At 44.7% G+C, this 16,535-nt stretch overlaps 1 protein-coding gene across 2 annotated transcripts in view; it reads right to left on the reverse strand.

Moving 5' to 3' along the window:
* ADAMTS18 (ADAM metallopeptidase with thrombospondin type 1 motif 18) overlaps positions 1-16,535 on the reverse strand; it is a 151,146-nt gene that overhangs the window by 55,132 nt on the left and 79,479 nt on the right. For both annotated transcript variants that reach the window (XM_069549626.1, XM_069549627.1), the window contains 4 exons: positions 15,129-15,266; positions 12,823-12,976; positions 4,680-4,775; positions 1,586-1,734 (listed from right to left, as the gene is read on the reverse strand). In XM_069549626.1, the coding sequence (XP_069405727.1) occupies positions 1,586-1,734; positions 4,680-4,775; positions 12,823-12,976; positions 15,129-15,266 (537 nt within the window). The remainder of the gene's footprint in view (positions 1-1,585; positions 1,735-4,679; positions 4,776-12,822; positions 12,977-15,128; positions 15,267-16,535) is intronic.

Raw genomic sequence — 16,535 nt, forward strand, 5'->3', positions numbered from 1 at the left:
ACTGTAGCCCACCAGGCTCCTCTGTCCATAAGATTCTCAAGGCAAGAATACTGCAGTGGGTCGCCATTTCCCCCTCCAGGGGATCTTCCAAACCAAGGGATCGAACCCAGGTTTCTTATGTCTCCTGCACTGGCAGGTGGGTTCTTTACCACTAGTGCCACCAGGAAAGCCCCCAAGTTTAGGATGAAGATAATGAAAAACCACATGGACCTCAGAACCTTTTGCTGAATGTCCCCTAGATGCTCCCCAGTGTGCCAGAAACTCTACAGACACAATTTCTAATCTCCCCAAACCATCTGAAGTGGGTGTTGTCATCTCCATCTTATATGTCAACCCAACCTCCAAGTTCAAGCGACCTTCCCAGAGCGACACCATTAATACGTGGCGGACCCAGAAGGTGGAGTCAGATCTTTCCGTTTCCAAGTCCTGAGCTCTTTTGGCATCATGCAGCCCATCAGGAAACATACATCTCACACACACTGCAGGCGGGAATTAGGGCCGATGAAAGTAACATGAAACCACCTTCACTGCACAGAGACAGACAGCTCAGAATCTCAAGGCCACCAGATTAGAGGGCGCCCGTGAGGTATTTGATGAGTGCTCCCAGCCTTTTATTTTTCTCAAGAACACTGAATGTGTGGTCGATATTTTACAAATTGGGAAATTTCACACAACATTTTTTTCAGATTTCTGGTTTCTCTTTAAAAGTCAGGCATATCTGTCAACACGTGTTGATGTACACTCCTGCAGGGCAAAACTCCACAAGCTTTCTCCAGGTCATCAGTTTCTCACACACACACACACGCTCACGCACACACTGTCTACCAGCCAAGCTTCTATGTTCTCCAGTATCCCAGGCACGCAGCTCTAATTGAGATGCCGAAAGTAATCCGCTCCATTACTGGAATCTGTGATCAGCAGAGTCACACAAAGAATAAACTCCTCTGCTCTTTTCAGGTTTCTGCCCAGCACACCTCCCCCAGTGGATCTGTTGTTTAGTCGATAAGCTGTGTCTGACTCTTTTGCGACCCCATGGACTATAGCCCCCAGGTGGTTCAGTGGGTAAAGAATCTGCCTACAACGCAGGAGACACAAGAGACATGGGTTCGATCCCTGGGTTGGGACAATCCCCTGGAATAGGAAATGGCAACCCACTCCAGTATTCTTGCGTGGAGAATCCCATGGACAGGGAAGCCTGGCAGGCTGCAGTCCATGGGGCTGCAAAGAGTTGGACACGACTGAGCAACTAAGCAGCAGGGACTGTAGCCCGCCAGGCTCCTCTGTCCATGGGATTCTCCAGGCAGGAATACTGGAGTGGGGTGCCACTTCCTCCTCCAGGGGATCTCCCCAACCCAGGGATCGAACTTGAGTCTCCTGCATGGGCAGGTGGGTTCTTTACCACTGAGGCACCAGGGAAGTATATACAGTGTTTATATACAAACAGTAAAGCCCTCGTTGATTGCTATTAACCAGACAGAAGAAAACCACCCTTAAAAACAGGCATCAGCAAGATAAACAAATAGGCAAGATGGAGCAGGTTGAAAGTTTGAGTCTTACAAACACGGACTTTCTGTCGGAGCCTTACTTGGGGTTGTTGCAATGTCTCTCCTGATACCTGACGCCTCCACCACACGTTCGGGAACACTCGGACCACTTCGACCAGGCAGACCACTGGCCATGGATGGGCCGGGGCCCCAGCTCCCCCAGCTTGACACACTGGCCTTGCCGACACCACTGTGAAAACAATATGTGACATTCAGAGACCAGCTGGGAGAGCAGGCGGAGGTTAGACACCTGCGGGACAATGGGGAAAACCCATCTGGTGGCAAACAGGAGGCTGCAGATGCTGTCAAGGCATTGCTAGCCACACCTGCCGTGTTCACCACGTGCAGTCTGAACGGCTGACATCTACGGGAAACAGCATCTGTCACCAGCGGGCTGCGTAGGGCAGGCTTTGTGAGCCGTCCGGGGGACTCGTGCAGATGAGGTGCACCCAAGAGCCCAAGGAGGCAGCACAGACGTGACCACGGAGCCTGCCTCGACATTTGCAAACAACGGGGTGCATGGCTTCCAAGGGAATCAGTTTTTCAGACAGGAACACAGAATTTATCATGATGATTATTGCCATCAGAGAGACAGGTATAATTACGCATACATTTTTATTCCAAACCATCCCCGTAAGAGCATTTCTGATGAAACCAAGTAGCTTTCAGGCCACACAAAATGTGCTTCTAGGTAACACCCTTTGCCCTTCCATCTGTATGAAAGGTCCGGCTGATGACTTTGGGCGGAGTGTCCTTTCCAAACTAGCTCTGGGTGTCTCCTGGGCTGGTGATCTGCTCAAGTTCAGGAGCAGAATCTGTGCTGATCTTTCGTCTGCATTCTCCTTTGTCCTCCAGTCCAGTTATGCGGGTTGCCTCTGTCCTTGGGGGCCCCCAAGGAGAGGTTTTCTTCCTGCTGTGGTGATTTTATTATGAGCAAGTTCTGCATGACTTAGCATGACTGCACACTTGCCCAAAAGCCGCTGCAATGAGATCCAAAGAGTCAGGGTTTGGATCGTGCCAGGTTCTACCGAGGAGTGGGGGTTCGGTTACAGAATTAAGGGGAGGGAGTTTTCACTTTCAAATCTCCACTTTTCCCTCGTGACACCTTGGCTTCGTGGCTGTTTACTGTTTGGAAGGCTTGGTTGCGAGTGTATTGTGATGAGGTCAAGCGAGGACTTCCTCTCAATTCCTTGCCACATGCTGATGAGCTCCCCTAGTTTTCTTTCCCCAGATTCGTTGCCACTTCAGAGTTTGCACAAAATCATGCAGCATGCCTCAGAACTTTGAAGGGGGGACGATGGGTCATTTGAGGATTCTGTCAACCATAAGCATAAATCTGAACCTTCCCCACCAGGAATATGATTTTCCTGGGCTAAGCTCAGTGGTTGTGACAAAATTACAACAGCCAACGGCAATAACAGAAGCAGCTACAGTTTATGAAGCTGCTTATAGGCCCACAAGGATGCCACAGAAGGGTGGGGGAAACTTGATCCGCAGTAACTAATACAACTCTCACAAAGCATATAGCAGTGACTAAATGAGTGAGAGAAGTTTAGCAAAGAAATACTAACTTGCTCAAACTACCCAACTAGCAACACAATTAGCAGAGACTGGGGTTAAACCCAGTCGCCTAAGCTCTAATGGCAGAAAGTAAAGAGGAACTAAAGAGCCTGTTCATGAGCGTGAAGGAAGTAAGTGAAAAGGCTAGTTTAAAACTCAACATTCAAAAAACTAAGATTATGGCATCCAGTCCCATCACTTCATGGCAAATAAATACATGGAAGCAGTGACAGATTTTATTTTCTTGGGCTCCAAAATCACTGTGGACAGTGACTACAGCCATGAAATTAAAAGACCACTTGCTCCTTGGAAGGAGTTATGACAAACCTAGACAGCATATTAAAAAGCAGAGACATCACTCTGCTGACAAAGGCCCATATAGTGAAAGCTATGGTTTTTCCAGTAGTCATATACTGATGTGAGAGTTGGACTGTAAGAAGGCTGAGCACCAAAGAATTGATGCTTTTGAATTGTGGTTCTGGAAAAGTCCCTTGGACAGCAAGGAGCTCAAACCAGCCTATCCTAAAGGAAATAAACTCTGAATATTCACCAGAAGGACTGATGCTGAAGCTCCAATACTTTGGTCACTTGATGGAAAGAGCCAGCTCAATGGAAAAGACCCTGATGCTGGGAAAGATTGAGGACAGGAAGAGAAGGGGATGACAGAGGATGAGATGGTTGGATGGCATCACCGACTCAACAGACTTGAGTTTGAGCAAGCTCTGGGAGATGGTGAAGTACAGGGAGGCCTGGTGTGCTGCAGTCCATGGGGTCACAAAGAGTGGGACACAACTTAGTGACTGAACAACAACTATCAGAACATTTAGGTATTTCTAATCTAAGAGGATTTGCTATAAGGGACAGAATGCCGCTATTGGGCATGTCAGAAGCTCAGTGATGGCCCTGGGAGGGGAGTCTCAGATGTGCTGTATGGAGGGACAGTCCTCTCTTTGTTACTAAAGGAAATACCTGCTTCCTGAGACTTGTCTATACTGAATCAAGTTTAAAAACCAAACAGTTGAGGGACTCCCCCGGTGGTCCAGGGGTTAAGAATCTGCCTTGCAATGCAGGGGGCGTGGGTTCAATCCTTGACTGGGGAACTAAGATCCCACATGCTGTGGAGCAACTAAGCACATGCGTTGCAACCACTGAGTCTGAGCACCTCCACTAGAGGGTCCGTGTGCTGCAGTGAAGAGCCCGCACGGCCCAAAGGTGGTTCTGTGGGCTGCAGCTAAGAGCTGACATAGCCAAATAGATAAATACAATTTGTTTAAACAGCAAACAGACAATGAAACCCTTCAGCTCACTGAAAGAGAAACACTTGAGCCCAAGCCTCCATCTAAAAATGGAAAACAAAGGCAAAAGGAAAAACCCCTTCTTAAAAAAAAAATGGAGCCAACTCGGTTATATTAGCATTGAGTTTTAGAAGAGCTGCTAAAGAATAGCTAGTTAATTTAAAGCGAAGTCAGAAAATAGACGCAGCCAAAGCATCCCATTCTGAGGTCACGGTACCTCATTTGGGTCCACTGCGTTATTAAGTCTCTAGAACTAAAAACTAGCAAGTATGCAGTTTACCATACTCAAGCCACAAACGGTCCCTTCCGCGGCAGGCATGAACTTGGTCTCACACCTGTGGCCCACTCGGTGACACCAAAGAGATTTGCAAATGTCCTGAAAGGAAAGAAGGAGCTGGTAAGTGTGATGATACAATAAAAATGAAAATATCCAAAGCTGTTGTACACCATATTCTGTCTTGAGGTGGCTGAAATGGGATGTTATCTGGAAAGGAGAGGCAAATGAAGTTAGCAGCGGCAAAGTAACTGGTAACACGTCCTAGCAAACGTAGAAGCAGGAAATTTCTACATTATCTGTATATTCGTATGTGTTTAGCAATGACTAAGAGGTAACAATAGTTAATTTAGACACTTTTAACTAAGAGATTCGGCATACCACCATCACCCCCACTATCATCGTCAAGACTGGATTAATGCAACTCTGATTCAAAGCCTTGTCCTGCATTTCCCGGGTTGCATGACCTATGAATAAGCTATAGAAGCCCTTTAAATGGCAGTTTCCTCATCTATGAATAAGTGGTCAAATCAGCACTTGCCTCAGAAGGGTTATTCCCAAGGATAAAAGTGTAATCACCATTGCCTTCTTGACCTTTATAACTTTCAAATATTTCGACAACTTCATTCTTACACCAGACCTATGAAATCAATTAACTCTCAAGCTAATTTATTTGCTTGAGAAGGAAATGGCAGAAGATGGGAGAAGGACATGGCAACCCACTCCGGTATTCTTGCCTGGGAAATCCCATGGACTGAGGAGCCTGGCGGGCTAACAGTTCATGGGGTCGCAGAGTCGGACACAACGGAGCGACTAAAGAACAAGCTGGATTGTACTAGGCAGAATGATGCCCTCCCCCCAAGCAAACAACCACATCCTAGCTCCAGGAACCTGTGACTGTCCTAGGTGATAGAGCAAAGGAGAATTAAAGTTGCAAATAAAATTGATGGTGTTAATCCATTGCCTTTGGGATGGAGATGGTCTTAGATTTTCCAGATGGACCCCAGGTAATCACAAGGGTCCTTAAACAGAGAAGAGGGTGCCAGAAGAGAACCAGAGAGATGGCTCTGTGGGGAGCACGCAGGGAGGTGTTGCTGGCTTTTGAAAAGGGAGGAGGAGGCCATGAATCAAGGGGTACAAGCAGCTTTGGGGGGCCGGAGAAGGCAAGAAAATGCCTGCTCTTCTAGAGTTTCCAGAAGGAGCACAACCTCACCAACTCTTGACTTCAGACCAGTGTGATGCATTTTAGAGGTCTACCTCCAGAGCTGCAGTGAAATACATCTGAGCTGTTTTAACTCAGTCAGTTCATGGAAACTGATTACAGCAGCCACAGGTAATGAATACTGTCATTAACGTCGTTTAGTGGCGGACATTAGTCCTTCACATTGGGACCCCCTAGCCCCAGGGCATGGACCAGTACAGGCCTGTTAGGAACTGGGATGCACAGCAGGAGCTGAGCTGCGGGTGAGTGAGCGAAGCCTCATCTGTGTTTACAGCTGCTCCCATCATGCTCATTACGGCTTGATCTCTGCCTCCAGTCAGGTCAGTGGCGACAGTAGATTCTCATATGAGCACAATAAATGCCATGTGCTTGAATCATCCTGAATCTCCTCCCTTGCCACTGCCTTGCTCCATGGAAAGATTGCCTTCCACAAAACCAGTCCCTCGTGCCTAAAAGCCTGGGGGCCATTGCCTTATATCAACTCGTTCAGATGAGGCAACTGAGTAAGATGCTGACACTCTCAAGTTGTCAAGTCACCAAGCTGGTAAGTGGCAAAGGGGTGAGATTCCAGAGCCTGGGTCCTTGCCCACCACACTGGATCTGCATTTACTACCAACGGATGTCAAAAAGCTCTCAACTTCTCTGCCCCTTAACTGTCTATTTATAAAGTAAAGTGCCTGAACCAGGTTCCTTCCAGTTCAAAAGGTAAACTTGCTTTTCAGAATGACATCATAAACGGAAGGTCAAAATCACGAATCACCAGTCCTTCTGTTTCATTTGCCACATTCTATTGACCAAGGTCCATTTTGGGGAAAACATTAACAACAAGGGAGGAAACAACCTGATTTTTATGGTCATTTGTTGGAGCCCTGAAAATTCAGTGAACCAGGCACCTAATTTTCCAAGCATTCCAGTCAACAGAGATTCCATGGTTAGAAAAACATGGCAAGAACATACTTAGAAATCTTTCGCAACAAAAGTGTTCCATTAGACTGAAAACATAGGGAAACAGGAGGTGCAGGGGGTAAGCCTCGTCTTATGGATTGTATAATGTGTCTCTTAAAATGAGAAGGCAAGGACCTCTTGATCCCTGGGTTAAGAAGATCTCCTGGAGGAGGGCATGGCAAACCATTCCAGTACTCTTGCCTGAAGAATCCCATGGACAGAGGAGCCTGGTGGGCTACAGTCTGTGGGGTCACAAAGAGTCGGACATGACTGAAGTGACTCAGCATGCTTGCACAAAGTATTTCCAAATCCCAACACAGCTCATAAGACACAACATGGAAACGTTTCCCATGGACATGGACCTGTCACTGACATTAGTAGAAAGCACGAGGCAGCCTTCCAACCAGATAAATGAAGTTTACTATCTCCGTGCGTTCCCATCTGGGTCACCCTGGATCCAAGAGGGACCAGTTTAGGTGGAAAAAACCTGTCTCTATCAAAACGGAGGGATGGGAGGTCACCACAGAAACAAAGCTGCAGTGAGAAAGGCTTTCAGAATTAAACTGCTTTCTGTCTTACAGCCCAGGTCAAGCCAAAACCCACACCCACAGCCAGACACCAAAATGGCCCCAGAGTGGACCAAAGCAGTGGAGGCCCCATTCCCTGGCCAACGCCAAGCCACAGGGCCGAGGAAAAGGGGCAGCTGGAGGAGGCCGGGAATATCAAGCCAGACACAGAGACACAGGGATTCCAGAGTGAAATACGACAGGCTGTGCGAACATGTTATTTCTTTTGTGGTGGAGCACAGAAGTCAAGTGTAATTATAGCCAACGATGTGCTCTGACGACCCCAGAGCCTGCGGAGCAGGCTTCCTTTCAAGAGAAACAGAAATCAGAGTTTGCACTATTTTTGTTCTTGTTCTTACCTCTTTTTATTTTTTTAGCCTATTCATCTAACTTTTCCTTATCTATAATTCCTTAGACTTAAGTCATAATTTAAGGGAAAAAAATAACCATGGAGACCCCAAAGGCCTTGTGTTGCCTAGATGTGACCTTTAAGGAAAGAGTCTCAGCGCTGTCCGTTGTTCCGTCTGGTCCCTGCGTGCCCACCTTCTCCTACTGTTTCTAATGATCAGATGCCCCTTTAAGGGAAGTATGAGATGCACAAAGATTAAAGGTCTCTGCCAATCCAACTTTATCAAGCATCTCAAATTTAATACAACCAAAACACAATTCCCCAGCTGTCCCCCCAAATCTGTTCCACGTTCAGCCTCTGCAGCTCATTTATGACACCCTCATCCTATCAGCTGCACAAGCCCCAAGCCCCAGAGTCATCTTTGGCTCCTCTCTTTCTCCAAGAGGCCACTCCTGCTTCCTTGAGGAGCGATGAGAAAGAGATGGAGGCAAAATCGTCCATGTTCTGAAAATGGGAGTGCTAACAATACGTGGGCTTTGACCAGACTTCCTTGGTAGTCCAAGGGTTAAGATTTCGTGCTCCCAACACAGAGGACGCAGGTCCGATTCCTGTTCAGGGAACTAAGATCCCACATGCTATGTGGAACAGCCACAAGAAATATGTGGACTTTGATTATCACTGTAAATCCAATAAGCAATTACTGGGTATCTGTTAATACGTCAGGTACATGACAGGCATTGCAGACACTCTACCTATTGAGGCAAGAGATATACACAGAGAGTTAAAATATTAGCATCACAAGTCTATGGAGGTGACATAAAAGGTGAAAATAGAGCTCAGGGAAAGTGGAGTTTAAGTTTCCTTGGGGGAAAAACAGAGGTAATATTTGAGCGGAATCTTTAACAATAGTAATAAAAAAATGAGAGATACTTGTCCTCATGGCCATGCAGCATTTCAGGATGGAAAGCATGCAAAGACCTATGGACACGGAACCAGGAAATGCCTGAGAAACTTACAAGCTCATCAATGCAGCTGGAATCTAAGTCCCTGCGAGAGCTGCTAGAAGTTGAAATGTGATGTAGTAAATTTAATAGATTGCAAAGTAGCTGTATTTAGATACTAGGAAGTTTCTCTTTATTCCTCCCAATGTCAAATTCTTTTTGAAATAATTTTTTACTGGGGGTATAACTTCACGGCAAATAGATGGGGAAACAGTGGAAACAGTGACAGATTTTATTTTCTTGGGTCCCCAAATCACTGCAGATGGTGACTGCAGCCATGAAATTAAAAGACGCTTGCTCCTTGGAAGAAAAGCTATGACAAACCCAGACAGCATATTAAAAAGCAGACATTACTTTGCCAACAAAGGTCTGCCTAGTCAAAGCTATGGTTTTTCCAGTAGTCATGTATGGATGTGAGAGTTGGACTATAAAGAAAGCTGAGCACCAAAGAATTGACGCTTTTGAACTGTGGTGTTGGAGAAGACTCTTGAGAGTCCCTTGGACTGCTAGGAGATCAAACCAGTCAATCCTACAGGAAGTAAATCCTGAATATTCATTAGAAGGACTGATGCTGAAGCTGAAGCTCCAATACTTTGGCCACCTGATGTGAAGAGCTAACTCACCAGAAAAGACCCTGATGATAGGAAAGACTGAGGGCAGGAGGAGAAGGGGACAACAGAGGATGAGATGGTTGGATGGCATCACCAACTCAATGGACATGAGTCTGAGCAAACTCCAGGAGATGGTGAAGGACAGGGAGGCCTGGCGCGCTGCAGTTCATGGGGTCACAAAGAGTCGGACAGGACTGAGTGACCGAACAAGTACAGAATAACTGACATATGGGATTCCCAGGTGACAAGGAAGCCGCCTGCCAGTGCAGGAGACACAAGAGACGTGGGTTTGATCCCTGGGTCAGGAAGTTCCCCTGGAGAAGGAAATGGCAACCCACTCCAGTGTTCTTGCCTGGAGAATCCCATGGATAGAGGAGCCTCGCGGGCTATAGTCCAGGGTGTCACAGTCAGACTCGACTGAACACACATACAACACAATGATTTGACATTTGTATATCGGATCTTGCGACCCCGCCAGACACCCCTACATCTGTGCCTTTCTTCAGTTTCTGCAGTCTTTTAGTCTAGAACTTCCACGTGCCTCTGCACCACTTCCTAGGAAACGCCATCACACTGAGATGCTATCTTTCAAAAATATGGTTTGGTTCCAGAGAAAGATCTATAACTTCAGGATAGTTGTTTAAACTTTGCGCAGGCATCTGACAAGTGCTTGTGGAATATATGATCCTCAAGTAATGACAGTTATTATTATTATTTTTTGTTTGGCTGCATAGTGTGGCTTTCAGGATCTTAGCTCCCCAGTCAAGGATTGAATCCACACCCTTGACAGTGAAAGTGAAGAGCTCTAACCACTGGCCCACCAGAGTTCCCAATAGCATTTTAGAAGTTCACTGTGTATTTCTAAGGAAAATCAAAGTCATTACCATTTGTGCGTTTGTTGCATATTTAGCGCTGCATATATGATTCGCAAAGGAATAAGCTAGCAATACCTTTAAGAATGGAATGACAAGAGACAAAGTTAGCCGATAAGCTTTTTCCAAGAAAAGAATGGCTACTTTTTTCTGCCAAAAGCTTCACCTTAGTTAGAAGTAATTGTGAATTTGTTAATTTATACACATGATAGACTAGTGTTTGCCAAATTAAGATCCAGGCACCATGGAGGATATACCAGATAAATGTGGATGGTGTATGCGTACATTTTTCTAATAGCTATGCACTTAAGTTGCATTAGAAACACACGTAATCCCATATCAAACCGGTGATTTGGGGGTTATTATTCCTCAGGACTGGACTTCTGTTTTTTTCCAAGTGGGTTGATTCATAAAAAAGCAACAAGTGAGTCATCACACAGAGATACGGCACAACTAGTAAAAGTAGTTCTTACGGACTGAACGTTAATGCTGAAGTTTAGGAAACACTGGAATTACCTAATGAGGAGGAAGCACCCATACTCATCAGTATGGGTGAAGAGATGTTTAATCTCTACCATCTAAAAGTTGTGTGGCTTTGGGCAAATGGAATTCTCTGAGCCCCAGTTAAAAAGCAGGTGATGATTCTCCCTTCAAAAGGCTTTTGTGAAGGTTGAGGAAAAGTGAAATATGTCTCTAAGCAGAACGCCATGTGTGGAGCAGAGGCTAAGCAGTTGCTATAGGTAGATGGGCGGCGGTGGTGCTGCTCATGGTGGGAACGGTAGTAGGGAAAAGGGAGAGAGAGGAGGGGAGGGAAGAGACACAGAGATGGGAAGAGCAGCTGCCAATCTCCATAATTTCCAGGTCTCCAGACACCCAGGATTTCCACATTTCTCTTTGGATACTAGGAAGCAACCAGCTTAAAAATGATTCTACTTTTTAGTGACATTGAGATGGTCAGTGGCATGGTTGTTGACCAATCAGAAGAACGTTTCTCCCATTTCTATCTCCTGGACTTTTGCTTTTTCCCATGTATCTTTTTCATAGAAAGATATGTCTTCCTTTTTTTAATTTTAAATTTTATACTGGTGTATGGTTGATTAACACCCTGATTCGATTCCTAGATCAGGAAGGGCCCCTGGAGAAGAGATAGGTGACCCACTCCAGTATTCTTGGGCTTCCCTGGTGGCTCAGCTGGTAAAGAGTCCGCCTGTAATGCGGGAGACCTGGGTTCAATCCCTGGGTTGGGAAGATCCCCTGGAGAAGGGAACTGCTACCCACTCCGGCATTCTGGCCTGGGGAATTGCATGGACAGAGGCGCATTCCATGGACTGGACACAGAGTCGGCCATGACTGAGCGCCTTTCACTTTCATAGTGCAGCAAAGATGAATGGATAAAGAAGATGCAGTGTATGTATACGTAATGGAATATTACTTGGCCATAAAAAGATGAAGCAGTGCCGTCTGCAACAACACAGACGTGCACTGTGCTGTGCTTAGTCGCTCAGTCGCGTCCGACTCTTTGTGATCCCATGGACTGTAGCCCACCAGGCTCCTCTGTCCAAGGGGATTCTCCAGGCAAGAATACTAGAGTGGATTGCCATTTCCTACTCCAGGGGATCTTTCCAACCCAGGGATCGAGCCCATGTCTCTTGGGTCTCCTGCATTTGGTAGGCAGAGTCTTTAACACTGTACCACTTGGGAAGTTTATCATTCTAAGTGAAGTAAGCCAGAGAAAGACAAATATAATATGATATCGCTTATATGCAGAATCTAAAAGAAATAATACAAACTTATTTATAAAACAGGGAAGTGTTCCTTGAAAGAAAGACTTCACACAAAAATCTTGAGTAGTCTTAAAATTCCTCAAGATACACCTTGAATTTTTACATACCAAAAGAGGTTAGCTGCCAAAGATCGTGTTCATATTACTGTAAAAGGTATATGTGTGCATTTTGAAAGGGTGATGGTCTTATATGAATTACATTAAAGGCGAGGGTAGTTTTAAGAGAATAACACTGAAACACGTACATTACCATACGGAAAAGAGATGACCAGAGCAAGCTCTGTGCGTGCAGCAAGGCACCCAAAGCTGGTGCTCTGGGACAACCCAGAGGGATGGGGTGGGGAGGGAGGTGGGAGGAGGGGTTCAGGACGGGGGGACACATGTATATCTGCGGCTGATTCATGCTGATGTATGGTAAAACCCATCACAAAATTGTAAAGTAATTATCCTTCAATTAAACTAATTAATTAAAAAAATAAGAGTATGAAACACAACAAAATGAACAGAATTAGTTACGAGCGTTAGGTGAAAGCCATTGTATCTAGATTTACTACCTGTGATAAAATCGTTGTCTACAGAGGAGGAATTCGGTATTTAAACCAGGCATGGTCTATGGGGGATAAGTCTGGATAATTCATTGACAGTAAAATTGCCACTTGATTATCACGCCAAACAAATGACATTTCAGAGGTAACCCAGACTCTAACCCTTGGCCTTAGCAAACCAAATGTTTATCCTTGTGTTAGGTACACAGACACACGATAGAATCTTAGCAAGTTTGAAATCACAAGCAAACATACCTTCACAAAACCGAGGCTGCATAACTTGGCTTTGGCTCCAAACTGCCACTTGCACTGTGTGTCAGCATCGTAAATCTGTCCTGGGAGTTTGTCTGGATATTTATACTGTCCTGTTTGCTTGGGCTCATCCACCAGACACCCAGCCTGAGGTGTGCTGCAATAACACATCCTTATTAGTTACCATGTTTCTCTGCGGTCTTGCCACACAGAACACTATACTTCTGAATGCATTCATGCAAAGGAAAACGTAACATGGCAAAGCAATAGGCTCACGCTTAAAATTAAGAGCGAGTCCTGTCCTGTCGAAGAAAATGAAATTTACAGGACCACAAAGTGTTTACGTGGGACTGGAAGTTACGGTTATCTGATTGGTTAAACTTGACCTGCAAGGAGATGGGAAACGCCAACTTTCCCCAACAGTCTCATTCAACAATATTCAACAAATTTTTACTGAGTGCCTGCTCTGTGGTGAGTACTAAAGTCATAATTTAACACATGTAAGAATTAAAGATTTTAAAATTAAAAATAAAATTAAAAATAAATAAATAAATAAACTAGAGACAATTACCTGTCTCCACAAAGTTGAAAGTCATGCTATGTTTGTTTGTTTTAAACAGATAATGGGGTGTGGTCGAAGATATATTTTACCTCCAGGAATCTTTATGAGCAACAAATGAATAAGGCTTTTGAAAGAAATCAGGAGAAAGGATACAATGGAAACAAAGCAGAACAATCTCCCTGAGGTATACTGAACTGGGATGTGTTGGAAAAACACACAGTCCAGATGGGATGGATTTTCATGCACCTTATCTCCACTTATTTAAATAATTAAACTAGGGTATCAGTGAGAGATAAAACAGCATGGTGGTTACACACGACTTCGGAGTCAGACAGATGGGGGTCCTAGTCAACCAAGCCGATATGACCAACTCCTACGTATCTGATTACTAACATAATCTGACTTCTGTAAGAGTTGTTCACAGATCAAGCAAGACACAGTAACACGCTCAACACAGCACAGGAAGCATTCAAAGTTAGCTTTTGTTGTTCTTATTGTCCTCATCAGCCAAAACGATTAACTATATCATATTCGTGACAGTCAATTTATAGTAAGAGCTTCAATTTATACTAAGTTGACCTTGATTTGTCATATTTATTGATTTCATTCTCACATGAGATAGGAAACGTAACTTAAGGCCCCAGACCATAAATTGAAAACTAGTAAGAAAATCTCCTGTGTGACAAAGTCACATAACAAAAGCTTTGTCAATATTTCACTGTCCTTTGGGGCATCATTTGGCTTGACATCCTTCCACTGAATCATCCTTGCCTGTGTGTATGGCTAAGTCTGTAAACATCTGCAAATAATAGGCAATGGTACAGGTTAAAGAAAAAGTATTAAGAATATCAATTCCCAAAGAAACTTGGTTAGTTTCCCTAATACCTGGTCAAGAGGCGATGCCTTTAGAACCTGAGTGGTCTTGTGCATCAACATAGATTAACAAGGTATATCTACACACGTATGAAAAATGAGATACATACATACATGTCTAATGCCTCTAGTGTTGCATAATGTCCAAATGGTTAAATATGTATTATATTCAATAAAAGCAAAGGAAACTTCAAAGCGTTTCAAGCTGGTGTTCATCATTTAATACGAATCAAACAGATTCCTAACTCGCTAGCTCCCATTTTACTAATGAAATAAATCTAGGAATTCTGAGTTACCAGAGGAATTTTACATAGCTTTCATGCCCTTTGGATGTCTTTTGGACACCGAGTTAGCTCCTGGCCATTTCAAACAAAATAGCCAATCACCACAATGCTCCATTCATTGTAAAACAAACACTCTATTTTAGTACTCTTAATACTCTTATGACCGAGTTGATTGACTAGATTAAAATAATCAGTCACAATAAAAAGATAATATATCCAGCAACCTCTGGATGTCTTAGAGCAGACAGTTCTAAGCAGAGATTTTGGAGACATCACAGATCTAAGGGTGTCTTTTGTCCTCAACTTATCAGCTGTAGAACCTTCAGGAACACTATTAACCAGCCTAAGACTCAATTTCCTCAACTCTAAAACGAGGATAATAATAGGACTGATGTGAGGACTGACGGCAGCATTATGTGGAGAACATGTAACACAGTATTAGGCCTTCCATGTATTTTTTTCAGCCACAGTCACGACAACATCATCATCACCATCAACCCACCAAGTACTTGCTTTCGTGTCTACTGAGCACCATTCACGGTCACTCCTGCGAACTGGGTAGTGCCCTTGGCCCTGGCCTGTCTTCTTACCTGAGGAATTTCTTGAGGTACTGCCGGCTGCAAGAAGACCATGAGAACACACCATTGTTTCCGGTCAGCGTGGGCGACATGATGCTGCCTTCCGTCTTCCTGCAGGGGTTGCCTTCTCCATCATGAACCATGCCAAAACTAGGACAGAAAGCAAACAGAAAGGCTTCCGGGACCCATTTTCCAAACTGTGAGCAGAGGACGAGAAAGGTGTACTGAGAATCAGGGAACCCAAGTAAGGGACAGAGTTACTGAAACTGCAAGAAGAAAAGAGAGCTGGACCGTAACGAAGACTGAGCGCCGAAGAAGTGATGCTTTTGAACTGTGACGCTGGAGAAGACTCTTGGGCGTCCCTTGGACTGCAAGGAGATCCAACCAGTCCATCCTAAAGGAAATCAATCCTGAATATTCACTGGAAGGACTGATGCTGAAGCTAAAACTCCAATACTTTTGGCTACCTGAAGCGAAGAGCCTACTCATTGGAAAAGATCCTCGTGCTGGGAAAGATTGAAGGCACGAGGAGAAGCAGTTGACAGAGGATGAGACGGTTGGATGGCATCACCGACTCAATGGACGTGAGTTTGAGTAAGCTCCAGGAGATTAGTGAAGGACAGGGAAGCCTGATGTGCTGCAGTCCATGGGGTTGCAAAGAGTTGGATATGACTGAACAACAACAACAACAATTCTGTTGTGACTCCCGTCTACAAACCAGCCATTTTCCCATCATTCCTCTCAATTTATCAGGTTAGTAACGGCAGGATGGCTGTATACTGTGAGCTGATCAGTGAGGGCCCCAGGGATTTTAAAAAAATTTTAAATTAATTTTTACTGGTTGCTTCACAATACTGTGTTAGTATTTACTGTATGGCAAAGTGAATCAGCTATACGTATACACATGCCCCCTCTTTTTCAGGTTTCCTTCCCTTTTAGGTCACCGTAGAGCCCTGAGTAGAGGCCCCTGTCCTACAGCAGGTCCCCTAGTTATCTGCTTTATCCACAGCGGTGTGCATACATCAATTCAGTCTCCCAGTTCATCCCACTGCCTCTTCCCCCTGGGTGTCCACACATTTGTTCTCTGCATCATCTATGTCTCACTTTCGGCTTTGTACAAAATAGGATCTATGCTACCTTTCTAGAGTCAACATACACGCGCTGATACACGGCATTAGAGGTGATGTATCCACACATAGGTATTTATTAACCTCAGCGTACACTCAGGGAAAGCAGTTTCCCAAGCTCCACTCTGCCCAATTCGCTTCTTCTTTGTACCTAACCAAGAAGCTAAGGGGTTTGTTTGGGAGACAGTCTTTCTAAATATATTCGTGAAAGTCAAAAGCAGAGGGAAATTTATGTATAAAGCACCCAAGGAAAGAGTAAGAGTCACAGAAAGGGGGATAAGGTGGGGAGAGA

Source organism: Ovis canadensis, chromosome 14 (assembly GCF_042477335.2).
Source record: "Ovis canadensis isolate MfBH-ARS-UI-01 breed Bighorn chromosome 14, ARS-UI_OviCan_v2, whole genome shotgun sequence".
NCBI classification, from domain to species: domain Eukaryota; kingdom Metazoa; phylum Chordata; class Mammalia; order Artiodactyla; family Bovidae; genus Ovis; species Ovis canadensis.